Here is a 13582-nt window from a genome sequence, read left to right on the forward strand (position 1 = left end):
GAAAGCGTTAACGTTAAAGTTTTTAATGGAGTTTACCTTTCTCTTGTAGCCACTCATCAAATACTATTCCTCTGAATTTTTTGGGGATTTTCGTTTTAACAATCGCCAGGCGTTCATTATCAATGTTCCCTTTAAAGTTTAAAGAGACAGCTTAAAAAAAATCTGGAAGGTCAAAGGTTAGTTGTGAACATCTTACATTTTAACGGCAGTGTTTGTTTTTTGTTGTGATTGAGATTTATAATGTGCATCAAGTTACCACACTTTTTAACTGGTTCCGCACACCCTCCGCATTAACAGAATGTCAAGTCTGCAACACTCAAATGCCACTGTTATTTTCCACGAAACGCGCCAGGGGGGTGTGGAAGATCCTTCCCCGAGTGTTTATTTTTCAAGGGCGGGGTGTCATTGAAACCCCAACAACAACTTCCTCAACCGTCACTTTCAGGAATACCCTTCAGAGGTATTTCTGCATTCCTCCGGATGTGTGGTTCCTAGCCTTGTTCGTCACTCATTTCCTCCAGTAGCTATTGGCGGCTGAACCTTGAGCCACCTTGGCCCCAAAGCTCCAGAATTCTCTCCCTGTACTTTTCCTCCTCTCCCCCTCTCTCTCCTCCTTTCATATACTCCTTAGAACCTACCTCTTTGACCAAGCTTTCGATCACCTCACCCAATATCTCCTGACATGTTGAATGCTGTCTAATTATGATCTGATGAATGTTTTGCTACGTTCAGGACAGTGCATAATTCTTTGAGAAGGACAGGAAAGCTTTCGAAGAGTGTAGAAAAGATGCGTGAATGGCTCCAGGAATGAGGAACATCAATTGGGAAGACAGATTGGAGAATTTGGGACTGCTTTCCTTGGTGAAGAAGAAGTTAAGAGGAGATTTGATCGAGGCATTCAGAATCATGAGGGGCCTGGACAGAGTTGACCAGGAGAAACTGAAACTGGCCATCATTCCATAGAATATCAGGGAAGCCCCCCCCCCGCCCCACCGCCAATGTTGTGGCCCAGAGTGATCCCTCAGTAAACACCTAAAACAAATTATCTGGTAATTTGCAACATTTCTGTTTGTGGAAGTTCACTGTGCACAAATCTGTGACTGCATTTCCCACATTGCAACATTGCCCACACTACAAAAGAACCTCATTGGTTGTTGGGTCTTCTGGTGGGTCCTGAAGCCGTGAAAGGTGCTATAGAAATGTGACTCCTTGTGTGAGTGTATATGTGAGCGAGTGTGTGTGAGAAAGACTGTGTGTGACTGTGAATGTGTATGTGTGCTGATGTGGCTGTGTGTGATTATGAGTGCGTGCATGCATGAGTGTGTGTGAGTGCTTACGTGTGTGTTTGTGTGTGTATAAGTAAGCATGAGTGTGAATGCTGGTGTGAGTAGGTATGTGCGTGTGTATATGTGAGTGTTTGACTAGGTGAGTCTGACTGTGTGTGTACGTGAGTATGAGTGGGTACATGTGAATGTGCGTGTCTGAGTGTGGTCTATCCATGTGGATGTGTGCATGTGACTGTGTGCGCATGTGAGTGTGAGTGGGTACATGTGAGTGTGCGAGTCTGAGTGTGGTCTATACATGTGGATGTGTGCATGTGACTGTGTGCGCATGTGAGTGTGAGTGGGTACATGTGTGTGAAAGTGAGCGTGTGAATCTGTACATGTGAGTGTGTGGTATGTGAACCTGTTAAGTCTGAATGTAAGTGTGTACATGTGTGTGGTAGCGCCTCCCCTTTAAGGGGCGTGGTTTCACGGTCCATGTATTGTGCAGGAGCGGGTAAACCCTGACCAATGAGGGAACAGCACGGGTCCCGGGGAGGGGGGTTCTGGTCAGAGTGAACTCAGGTTCCAGAGCATGAACATCGATATCTGAGACTGTGCCTGTCTATAAGTTACCCTTGTTAGTTGCCAATAAACACTTTGTGGTCTACTGCTTCATCTTGACCAGAGAAAAACCATCATTCTGACCTGCGGTGCTTCACCAGCCAGGATAGGGCAGTTCTATGTCAGGCAATGGAGGAGGGCTCCGAGAGGCCTTCATCTCTGGAACGCTCTCTGATGCCGAGCGTAAATGCGCACAAATTGAGAAGAAAGGCCTTGTCGTAATCTATGGCGTCAAGAGGTTTCATCAGTATGTTTAAGGCTGATGTTTCACAATAATAATGGACCACAAGGCCCTCCTGGTCTCCTTCATGAGGATAAGCCAATACCGCCAATCGCCTCAGCCAGAATACAACGGTGGACCTTGTTGCTGGCGGCCTGTGACGACATCTTTCAGCACAGATCTTGGATGCTGATGCGTTGAGTGGGCTCCCACTTCTAAAAAAACCTGGCAACCCCGCCGGTACCTCAAAAGATTGTCTTGGCGTTGAACGTTTTGGACACCCTGCCAGTACTGACCAATTAAGATTCACTCGTCAGGACGAACTACGATGTGACGATGGACTCATACTCTCGGGCTCCGGAGCGACAGCACCACCCCTGGTTCGAAAGTCCTTGTTGCAAGAATTGCTTAATGCTCACCCGGGCTAGACAAAAGTGAAACTGCTCGCTTGCAGCTACGTCAGGTGGCCTGGCTTAGACAAGGACATTGAACACATGGTGCGCCAGTGCAAATCTTTGCCAGACACAGCAGACACTGCCCCCTACATCCTACCTCCACCCTTGGTAGTGGCTTGGATGCCCATGGACGAGGGTGCTTGTGGACTTCACTGGCCCCTGCCCTGGGCAAGATGTTCCTCGATTTAGTCGATGCCATTCAAAGTATGGTTGGAGGTTCTAGAGATGGGAATGATGACATCGGCGGCCACGGTACAGCCTTGCGGCGGTTGTTTGCTATCGGCGGCCTCCCCGAAGTGATGGTGTCGGAAATTGGCACTCCCATCACTGGTGAGGACTTTCGCATTTTGTCAGCACCAATGCCATTCACCTACCAGGTCACCCTGCCCCAAACGGGCTAGCAGAGAGCTGTGAAAACGTTCAAGGCAGCTATGAAGAAGCTGTCCAGCCGATCATTACGTCTTATGTCGGCCAACTTACTTTTGTCCTATAATGCGACCCCAGGAGCAAACGTGCTCCTGTGGTTGAGTTGGAACAAAGGAGATCATGGAGTCTCGAGGAGGCCTCATCTATGATCTGGGAACAAGCTACTGAAGGGAATAACTCTGCCAAAACGGTCGACCCTCAGGAACATTCTGCTGAGAGTGACAACGTCGCTACCTCCGGGTTGGAGGAGCCAGTTGCGGGATTAAGGTGCTCCCCCAACACCCAGGAAATCTCCCAATAGATTACCACTAGGATGGAATGTTTGGACTCTCTTTTTGTTTCCTCGGTCTTATATTGTATATAGTATATATTGTATTTAGTATAAATTGTATATTGTTATTGTATAAAGCTTGTTTTTACATATATTATTGATGAACTTGTGGGGGGGGGTGGCGGGAGGAATCTGGTAGGCCTGCCCCTTTAAGGGGCGTGTCCTTGCGGTCAGTGTGAGTGGCCTGGGCCTAACGGGAGTGGGCGAATCCCGACCAATGAGGGAACAGCGCGGGTCCCAGGAAGCGGGGTTCTGGTCAGAGTGAGCCCGGGAGCCAGAGTGTTAACATCTATATTAGAGACTCTGTGCCTATCTATAAGTTACGCTTGTTAGTTGCCCTTCATTACTTCCATCTACCTGGTATTGCCTCGAGCAACCACAATATGCACGTGTGACTGTGTGTATGGGATTGTGTATGTGTGAGTGTGTAAATGTGAGTGTGAATTTGTGTGAGTTTGTAAATGTGCGCTTGTATGTGTGGGTGGCATATGTACATGTGTGAGCGTGTGTGTGGTATTTGTGTGTGGAAGTGTGGGTGGTGCATGTGTGTGTGTGGTATATGCGTGTGTGGGTGATGTATGTGTGTGTGTGTGGTATATGTGTGTGTGTGTGGTATATGTGTGTATATTGTGAGTAGTGTATGTGTGTGTGGTATATGTGTGTGTGGGTGGTCTATGTCTGTGTGTATGTGTGGGTGGTGTGTGTGTGTGATATATTTGTGTGTATGTGTGGGTGGTGTGTGTGTGGTCTATGTATGTGTGGGTGGTCTATGCCTCTGTGCGTGTGGTATATGTGTGTGTATGTGAGGGTGGTGTGTGTGTATGTGCGTATGTGTATGTGAGGGTGGTGTGTGTGTTCGTATGTGTGGGTGGTGTGTGTATGTGCGTATGTGTGGGTGGTGTGTGTGTATGTGTATGTGTGGGTGATGTATGTGTGTGTGTGGTATGTGTGGGTGGTATATGTGTGTATGTGAGGGTGGTGTGTATGTGTGGGTGGTGTATGAGTGTGTGTGGTATGTGTATCTGTGTGGGTGGTGTGTGTGTATGTGTGGGTGGTATATGTGTGTATGTGAGGGTGGTGTGTGTGTATGTGTGGCTGGTGTATGAGTGTGTGTGGTATGTGTATATGTGTGGGTGGTGTGTGTGTATGTGTGGGTGGTATATGTGTGTATGTGAGGGTGGTGTGTGTGTATGTGTGGCTGGTGTATGAGTGTGTGTGGTTTGTGTATATGTGTGGGTGGTGTGTGTGTATGTGTGGGTGGTATATGTGTGTGTGGGTGGTGTGTGTGTATGTGTGGGTGGTATATGTGTGTGTGTCTGGTATGTGTATATGTGTGGGTGGTGTAGGTGGTGTATGTGTGTGGTATGTGTGTATGTGAGGGTGGTGTGTGTATGTGTATGTGAGGGTGGTGTGTGTGTATATGTGTGGGTGGTGTATGTGTGTATGTGAGGGTGGTGTGTGAGTGTGTGTGTATGTGAGAGTGGTGTGGGTGGTGTATGTGTGTGTGGTATGTGTGTATGTGTGAGTGGTGTATGTGTGGGTGGTGTATGTGTGTATGTATGAGTGGTGTGTGTGTATGTGTGAGTGGTGTGTGTGTATGTGAGGGTGGTGTGTGTGTTTATGTGGGTGGTGTATGTGTGTGGTATGTGAGGGTGGTGTGTGAGTGTATATGTATGTGAGAGTGGTGTGTGTGTATATGTGTGGGTGGTGTATGTGTGTGTGGTATGTGTGAGTGGTGTATGTGTGGGTGGTGTATGTGAGAGTGGTGTGTGTGTATATGTGTGGGTGGTGTATGTGTGGGTGGTGTATGTGTGAGTGGTGTGTGTGTATATGGGTGGGTGGTGTATGTTTGTGTGGTATGTGTGTATGTGGGTGGTGTATGTGTGCTTGTGGTATAGGTATGGTGTGTGTGTGTTGTATATATGTATATGTGTGTGGTATATGCGGTTGTGTGTATGTCTGGTATGTGAGTGTGTGGATGAGGGTGTTGTGTGTGTGTGTGTGTGCATGAGTGTGTGTATGTGTGGTGTGTTTGTGTGTTTGTTTATGTGATGTTTTCTTCCACATCCATTTTATCTTAGATCTGAAATTGGTCTTGCTCAGCCGTGAGGATTACCCTGGAGTCTCCAGAAATTGAAGATTAATCTCCATAAATATATAAATGCAAGTCTTTCATCTTCGTTTCCAGAACAATGCTGTAAGCAAACTTGGGAGAAAAATCATTCGGTCATTCAATGAAAGGCTTTCGAAAAATTGACTTTGAACACCACTCGCTATGAAAATATTGGACATAATTTGCAACCAGGGTGAACCCAACTGGTTAACAAAGAGTCTTGTTCACTTCCTGATTGGCCATAGGAAGGCAGTGAGGCTGGGCTCCGGCCAATGGGGGGAGTGTGAGCGCAGGGCAGTTTGAGGTGAGAGTTCAATTGACCAAGCCTGCAGGGGTCCCCCGCCTGATAACCCTGCCCCCCCCCCCCCCCCCCCCACCGCCCCGCCCCACCAGCTCTATGCCTGATGTTGGCTGACAGGACTGGGACAGAAGTGCAAAAGGCAGAGAGAATTCTGAGCTTCTTTTCCTGAACCTTCCTCCTTCAGTTATGTTCTTCAGTTGCCCCCCCACCCCCGAGTCTGCACCGACCCTCTGGAAGAGCACCCCACCTAGAAAGAGGACCCCACCCACCTAGGCCCACTCGCACACCCGATCCCCGTAACCCCACCTAAATTGCACATCTTTGGGCACTAAGGGGCAGTTTAGCATGACCGATCCACCTAACCTGCATATCTTTGGACTGTGGGAGTAAACCGGAGCACCCGGAGGAAACCCACGCAGACACGGGGAGAAACGTGCAAACTCCACACAGACAGCCACCCAAGGCCGGAATTGAACCCGGGACCCCGGAGCTGTGAGGCAGCAGTGTTAACCACTGTGCCACCCTCATACAACTGAGGTCACTTAATTCAGTACCAAAGGGACATCAAACTCCCATTCGATACAGGCCTTACGTCTTTAACTGAGACCCAAGTCACACTTTTTATTTTTCTATTGGAAAATAACAGTGGAATTTAGTCGCCTGCTGCATATTATATCATTTAAATAACTTTTAAATGCCAAATTAAATTGGAATGAAATTCTCTAATGAGGCAATTGCAGAGCGAAACAACACTTTCCTTTCTTCATGAGACCTTGAGAAAGAGATACTGTCATTTTAAAATGCATTGTCATGATCAGGCAAAGCTTTTCCCAGGGTATATAAAGAACGATTTATTTTTATCTTTTAATCATTTTAATGGACTAAACATGCATAGTCATTTCATTTCTCCCTGCAAATTACACCTTCAAAAAAAAATCAGGCACACAGAAGACAAAATATTGGGGTCCTGCTGGATGCCGCGCTTATCCAATGAATAACTTTTGTCCAAGAGCAAAGAAACACATTCGCTATTTTGTTAACATCTCCAACAAAGAGGCGTTATTACTTCTCCAGAAAGAAATTTATACCCTGGTTCACTGTGATCTTCAGGAAAGGTTTTTATTAAAAGCGTTGGCTTTGAATGGCATGTTGCTGCGGGTTATTGGAATGTTGTGGTCACGTGCGGAGCAAGTGATTGGAGCCCCCTGGCTGCAGTGGTTCCTGATTCTGGCGGGGCGAGGATGGCAGGCCAGCGAGGAGTTGGGAAAGATCACCTTGGTCCAATGAGTCCGGGTGGAAAATAAAATCGTTTCCCACCAATATTACCCAACACCAGGCCAGAACCATGGCATAAATCTGCAGGGAGCCACCATTTTGACAAATACTCCCAGTGGAAGCGTGAATTCCGGCAAGCCTCCAACCTTTCCGTTCTCGGTGAATTGGCACTGGGTTCAGCCAATGAAAGAACCCTCACGTGCTATTCGCGCTGTTTTAACCAGGCTTGGAATTAAACGGCAACCTAGGCACTGACAGGTGTCGCTGGCGCCATCAGCTTCTTCATCAGGTGTCGATCGCCAGGACCCCAGATCCTCCAGGGAAGGAAATTCTGCCTCAACAATATAAGGGGAAGGGGAGGCTTCTGAGGGCAGGCACTTGAAGGCTGCCAGAGGCCATGTGCGACCTACCCTGGAATGGCTTCCACCCCGCAAGGCTGACTTTGTGAGGAGTCACGTCTCGGCAACACTGCAAGTGATTTCCCCAAAGAAGGTCATGACCTGGTGCCGCCAAGCCACAACCTTCCTTCGGAGGTCACTCTGTTGGTTCCCCCTCCATGTTACGGTGATTATGGTAATTCAACCCCAGCACCTTTTAGAGAAAAAGAGGGGGGGAAGAACTGGACAACGAAAAATCTCCAGAAAGAACATCTCAGTGTGATGGGAGTTGATTTCCATTATGTTGACTCTATGTTATGATGAAGGAGTTCCTGACGCACTGCCTTTCCTTGAATGAACAGCTCTTTCGGATGAATTCAAATGACTGAAGTCACCTCTGAGGTTTTATTGAAGGTAGAGATATACAAAGCCTGAGTAGTATAGAACTTGAGTATTGCCGGAAAAAGAGACATGCTGTCAAAATTCTTTGCCTTCAACTCATCGGGACAGATGCAGGAAAGCCAAATCTCAAAGGGAACCATAGTTTATAGTGCAAGAGGAAATAATCGACTTGCCTTTTCTGAATTTAAACAAAAGCTTGGGGATATTTGTTCCCCGAGATATTCTCCATGGCAATGCCTCGCCCAATCAGCATCCACTTGCCAACCTTTTCTCATGCAGCATGAACTGTTGTTTCCTTTGAAATTTGGCATTCTTGTGTCTGGCTTGATGAGTGCAAGACAAAAAGCTTCGACAACCTGTCTCTTTATTCATCAACATAAAATCTTATTTTTTTGTATGCACATGGAAGGATTAGACACATAGGGCGGAATTCTCCGCTCCCGCGCGGCATCGGGAAGGCCGTCGTGAACTCGGCCGAGTCTCACGACGGCCTCGGAGGCCGCTCCTCGCACCCTATTCACCCCTCCCCCCCAGGGGGCTAGGAGCGGCGTTCCATAAATCTCGACCGCCGGGCCTTGATGCTTGCGTCAAGGCAGCGCGCCAAGAATGACGCGACGGCGGCGCCTAAGTGACGTCAGCTGCGCATGCGCAGGTTGGCCGGCTCCAACCCGCGCATGCGCCGATGCCATCTTCCCCTCCGCTGCCCCGCAAGACGTGGCGGCTTGATCTTGCGGGGCGGCGGAGGGGAAAGAGTGCGTCCCTTGGAGACGCCGGCCCGACGATCGGTGGGCACCGATCGCGGGCCAGTCCCCTCCCGAGCATGGCCGTGGTGCTCACTCCCCTCACCGCCCCCCACAAGCCACAAACGAAGCTTTGGCGCCATGTTCACGACGGCAGCGACCAGGCGTGGTTGCCGCCGGTGTGAACAGGTCGGGAACGTCAGACCGCTCGGCCCATCCGGGCCGTAGAATAGCCGGTCGCCGTGAAAAACGGCGAGCGGCGATTCTCCGAGCATGGGATGGGAGAATTGCGGGGGGTGCCAGGACGGCGTGTCGTGAGTTGCCCGGCCCTCCCGCGATTCTCCCACCTGGCGTGGGGAGCGGAGAATCGCTCCCATAGTATTCATGAATAGAATATAGGCCCTGTCTGTAGTCCTGATCAAGTAACTAATAACATGGGTTAACAGCCAAATAGATTCAGATTGTCCCTATCATGCGTCTCTAAATGATAGAAGCCTTCACTCAATGTGAGATAATTTCCTTCTTGTCTCGGGAAGTCAGGGCGGTCTGTAAACCTTGTTGTCAAGACTGAAGAAAGATGTGACTTTTGCGCGTTTGCATTGCTTGTTCATTGAAGTAACCTATCCCAGCAAATGCTGAACTGCCATTGTTCCTTTTCTACAAACAAGGATTGAGACTGAGTCGTTCACTGACAGCCACCCCTCTCCTGAGTTCATCATGGTAAAATGTCTTACAACACCAGGTTAAAGTCCAACAGGTTTGTTTCAAACACTAGCTTTCGGAGCACTGCTCCTTCCGCAGGATTGTTGGACTTCAACCTGGTGTTGTAAGACTTCTTACTGTGCCCATCCCAGTCCAACGCTGGCATCTCCACATCAGGAGTTCATTATGCTAATAGCTCATCCTGCGTTAAAAGCTCGCTTCTTAGCTCCCTCATCGATTGTCACTCTTTACCTCAGTGACTTTGACCTCTAATGGAATTCTTGCATCACGTTCTTTGCAAAAGAAATAGCTGCTTCTAAGCAACAAGGTGTCAGGTTCTGACTGCATACTGGAGTGTTTCTCAGGTTTACTCTCCAGATCTTCTGACACTTTGTCAAACAAAAGCGGGGGGGGGGGGGGGGGGGGTCCCAATGAGCCGGCAAGCCATTTTTAAAGAGCGCTCTGATCTCAAAGCGAGAGTAAAGGCCCCCCCTGCCACCATCGCTGGCATCAGGCTTCAGTGTCCCCATCACCCGCCAACATCACTGGCACCTGACCCCTCCCCCAAACCTTGCCAGCCCCCCCTCAATGAGGTTCCCTGGACACCCAGCTCCCTGGCTCCATCTCTGACCCTGCCCCTGGCAGTGCCAACTTGGACGTACCCCCTCGAACCGCCAACCAGGCTGGCACTGCCAGGGTGCCTGCAGGCAGTCCCTCACCGCCCTAACTCACCTCCAAGCCTCCGGCCAGCGTGGTCTTCATGACTGGTTACTGTTTTTGGAAACCGGTAGTGATTCCCGCCAGCGTTACGTCACGCCGTCGGGAGGGGTGGGGGGGGGCCATCAGATGTCACTGGAAGCAACGGCATTAACCTGTTTAAATGTATTTAAATGAATTTAAATTCATGAACCTGATTACGTCGGCGGGGAGGGTCCAGGAATATCAAGTTCTGAGTTTGTGCCGGCATGCATCCCGTTTTCGGCCTCTCGCGAGAGGTGCTGTTGATTACGGGACTCCTGCCGGTGGCGAACGGGCCCGAAGTACCGCAGGCATGGTTTCCTCTTACGGCACGGCTCGTCCACATAACTCGGGAGACCTTTGGGCTTCACAAAGTCCGTCCAGGAGCTTGCTCCACTCACCCTTCGTGACACCAATTGCCCTGTCAACACACATCACTTCCAGGTTGCCAAGATTAGACGAGCTTTGACAAAGAGTCATCAGACTCGAAACATTAGGGGTGCGATTCTCCGCTCCCGCGGGAAATCGTGAAGGCCGTCGTGAACTTGGCCGAGTCTCACGACGGCCTCGGAGCCCTCTCCTCGCACCGAGTTCACCCCCACCCGGGGGGGCTAGGAGCGGCGCTCCGTTATTCTCGGCCGCGGGGGCGTCGCGCCAAGAATGACGCGACGGCGGCGCCTATGTGACGGTGGGCATCGATCGCGGGCCTCTCCCCTCCCGAGCACAGTCGTGGTCCTCATTCCCCACCAGGCCCCCTACAAGCCCCAAACAGGCGTCGCCACACTCGTTTCACGACGGCAGCGACCAGGTGTGGTTGCCGCCGTCGTGAAACGGTCGCGAACGGCCGGCCGCTTGGCCCATCTGGGTCAGAGAATCGCTGGTCGCCGTAAAAAACGGCGAGCGGCGATTCTTCCGAGCGGGGGGGGGGGGGAGAATCGCGGGGGGCACGAGGAGGGCGTGAAATTTGTCGGTGGGCCCTCCCGCGATTCTCCCACGTGGCGTGGGGAAGCGGAGAATCGCGCCCTAGCTCTTTTCTCTCCCTACAGATGCTGCCAGACCTGCTGAGCTTTTCCAGCATTTTCTCTTTCATGCCAAGATTAGAGAGCTCTTTTATTCCCTCAGCCTTTATTTCCCAATCTGCAGCCTTAGAGACCCACAACCACCGCCCTCTTACTGCTTTTCCCACTTCTTCGCTCCCTCTCTCGCTGTGATGTTTTTCCCCTTTATGGGGCGAGAGAGTCACAGGACCCAGGTTACCAATTTGGGACGAAGGGGGACGGAGATATCACCCCAGCAAAGGTGGGTGATGCACGATCAATTGCACAAAGACGAGAGTTGAATACAACTGAGGCTTTATTACACTAAGATGTGTGGCCTCCTACAGCGGCTGGTGAAATGGCTGCTGTACGGGGAGCACACATATTTATACTCCGTCTACTGGGCGGAGCCAGCAGGCAGGGACTACCCCCCGTACCTGTAGTACAGGGCCTTACCATACATACCCTAATATATACAGCAGTGGTTACCTCCACAGCGGGTTTCTGTATCAGTTCGATCCCGGAAGCCCACTCGGAGCTTCGAGGCTGAGAGCCTCTGCATTGTAGCGATATGTCAACAAACGTTGCATTCGTTATTTACCTAACTGGTGAACAGGAAACGTTACACTTACCCTCCACAACATTTAATAGTGTCCTGACATTCGGGTCTTGATCTTATCTAAAGAAGAGAAAGCAAAAAGCTTCCATTTGACTAAGACGAGCTTTGCCCGACCTGCCATCTGACCCTATTGAAATGTGACGCGGAGGGCATAAAGGAGACAAGAGTGTTTCCTTTCTGGCGAGGAGCATTTTGTCAGCTTTGAGCCAAATTGCACCTCACTGCAGTATTTTCGTCCCGACCGGCGACAATTCAGAGTAGAAACCAATCCTCTGCGGCTAAACTCCCCACCCTGCGCACGGCAACACATATCAGACAGAGTCCAACAGCTCAGGAACAAAACAACTCTCTCGGATCCCTCCAGTTAAACTGTAAAGCAGAATTTTAGAGGACTATCACTGCTGTGCTAACAGATAATTGCAGACACTCCTCCTGCTTTCCGCTTGACAGCTGCTACGCCTGCATGTTGTCACCAATTATATACTGTGAGCAGTAATTGCAGAGACTGGATGGTGAGGCTGACCTTTCTCGAAACTGTTTCTCGATGGCGAGCTCCTTCAGGAGGAAAGTGGACATGTTATTAAGTATCATTTTGTCTCAATATTTTTCTTTGTCCGCCTTTGGCAATTGGCAGGCTGCAATCTCCCAAAGCGTGATGAGGGTGGTGAGAGTTGACCATTAAGGCTGGCGTGCCCTGCAGTCACTCAGTCTCCAGTTGCGCTCTCCCCGAACAGGGCAGGAACACTGGAGCAGGAGGAGGCCATTCAGCTCCCCCCCCCCCTCTCCGGCGTTACAATTCAGGCAAATCATGGATGACCTGCAATGGTACTCCATCCACTTGCCTTGGTGGCACATCCTTCGAGAACAGAGGCTAGCAAAAGCAGGTTCCACGTTTCCGCCACCCTCTTTTTTGTGAAATCGTTTCGACCGCTGTGCCAGGATGTAATCGGAGAGGCCCTGTGGCAGCAGCAGGAAGGGAGCCAACACGCTGCCATCAAAAGCCGCTTCACAGGGGCGGCACGGTGATGCAGTGGTTAGCACTGCTGCCTCACAGCTCCGAGATCCCAGGTTCAATCCTGACCCCGGATCACTGTCCGTGTGGAATTTGCACATTCTCCCCGTGTCTGCGTGGGTTTCGCCCCCGCAGCCCATAAAGATGTGCAGGGTAGGTGGATTGGCCACGCCAAATTGCCCCTTAAATGGGAAAAAGAAAATGAATTGGGTACTGTAAATGTATTTTTAAAAAACACATCACAGATCCCGCAGCCCGCCCAACCGTCTTCAACCTGCCACACCGACACTGGGCATTCCTCCACCGTTTCCGCACTGGCCAAGGCCTTTGCCCAACCAATTGGCACAAATGGGACATTTCGGGGAACCCAGAGGGCGGCTGTGGTACATTCCAGTCAACGACTCACGTCATTGAGGACTACCCCCTGACACAAATTCTGCAGAGGGCTCAGGGAGCTCCATTTAGCCATGGAGGAAGCTACTGCCTGGCTTGGGGATTACCCCACATGCCAAAAACAAAACTCAACTTCTGAGTGGCCTGGTTCTGATTTCAAGGTTACGTCCTCCTGTTCTCGCCCCCCCCCCCCCCCCCCCCACCACCGGTGGCAAACATTTCTCTCGAGCGATCTCATCAAATCCTTTCAAAATCCTCACACCCACAGTCAAATCCCTGCTGAATCCTTTATTTTCCATGGAATGCAAGCCTGGTTTACTCTCCTCTCAATCTAACTTAACCATGGGACGACTCGACACTCTGATGACGTTGCGCGGCATTCCTTCCATCCAAGGCTAACGTTGGACGTTTTACTGCGAGCCGGTTGTTTTGCAGGTGTTTGGAAATCTTGCGACAGTTATCCAGGGCTATAATGAGAACGCGCCTGGGATAATGGTCTTGGTTGCTTACTCAAGGATGAATATACTTGCAGTAGAAGGGGTGCCACAAACGTTC

General features: G+C 50.3%; 1 protein-coding gene across 6 annotated transcripts in view; it reads right to left on the reverse strand.

The window, feature by feature from the left end:
* Positions 1 to 13582, reverse strand: part of nrxn3a (neurexin 3a) — a 1956983-nt gene that overhangs the window by 119910 nt on the left and 1823491 nt on the right. For 3 of the 6 annotated variants that reach the window (XM_038773738.1, XM_038773720.1, XM_038773712.1), the window contains one exon: positions 37 to 129. The exons of the other annotated variants lie outside the window; for them this stretch is intronic. In XM_038773738.1, the coding sequence (XP_038629666.1) occupies positions 37 to 129 (93 nt within the window). The remainder of the gene's footprint in view (positions 1 to 36; positions 130 to 13582) is intronic. 6 annotated transcript variants of the gene reach the window in all.

Source organism: Scyliorhinus canicula, chromosome 2 (genome assembly GCF_902713615.1).
Source record: "Scyliorhinus canicula chromosome 2, sScyCan1.1, whole genome shotgun sequence".
In the NCBI taxonomy this organism is placed as follows: domain Eukaryota; kingdom Metazoa; phylum Chordata; class Chondrichthyes; order Carcharhiniformes; family Scyliorhinidae; genus Scyliorhinus; species Scyliorhinus canicula.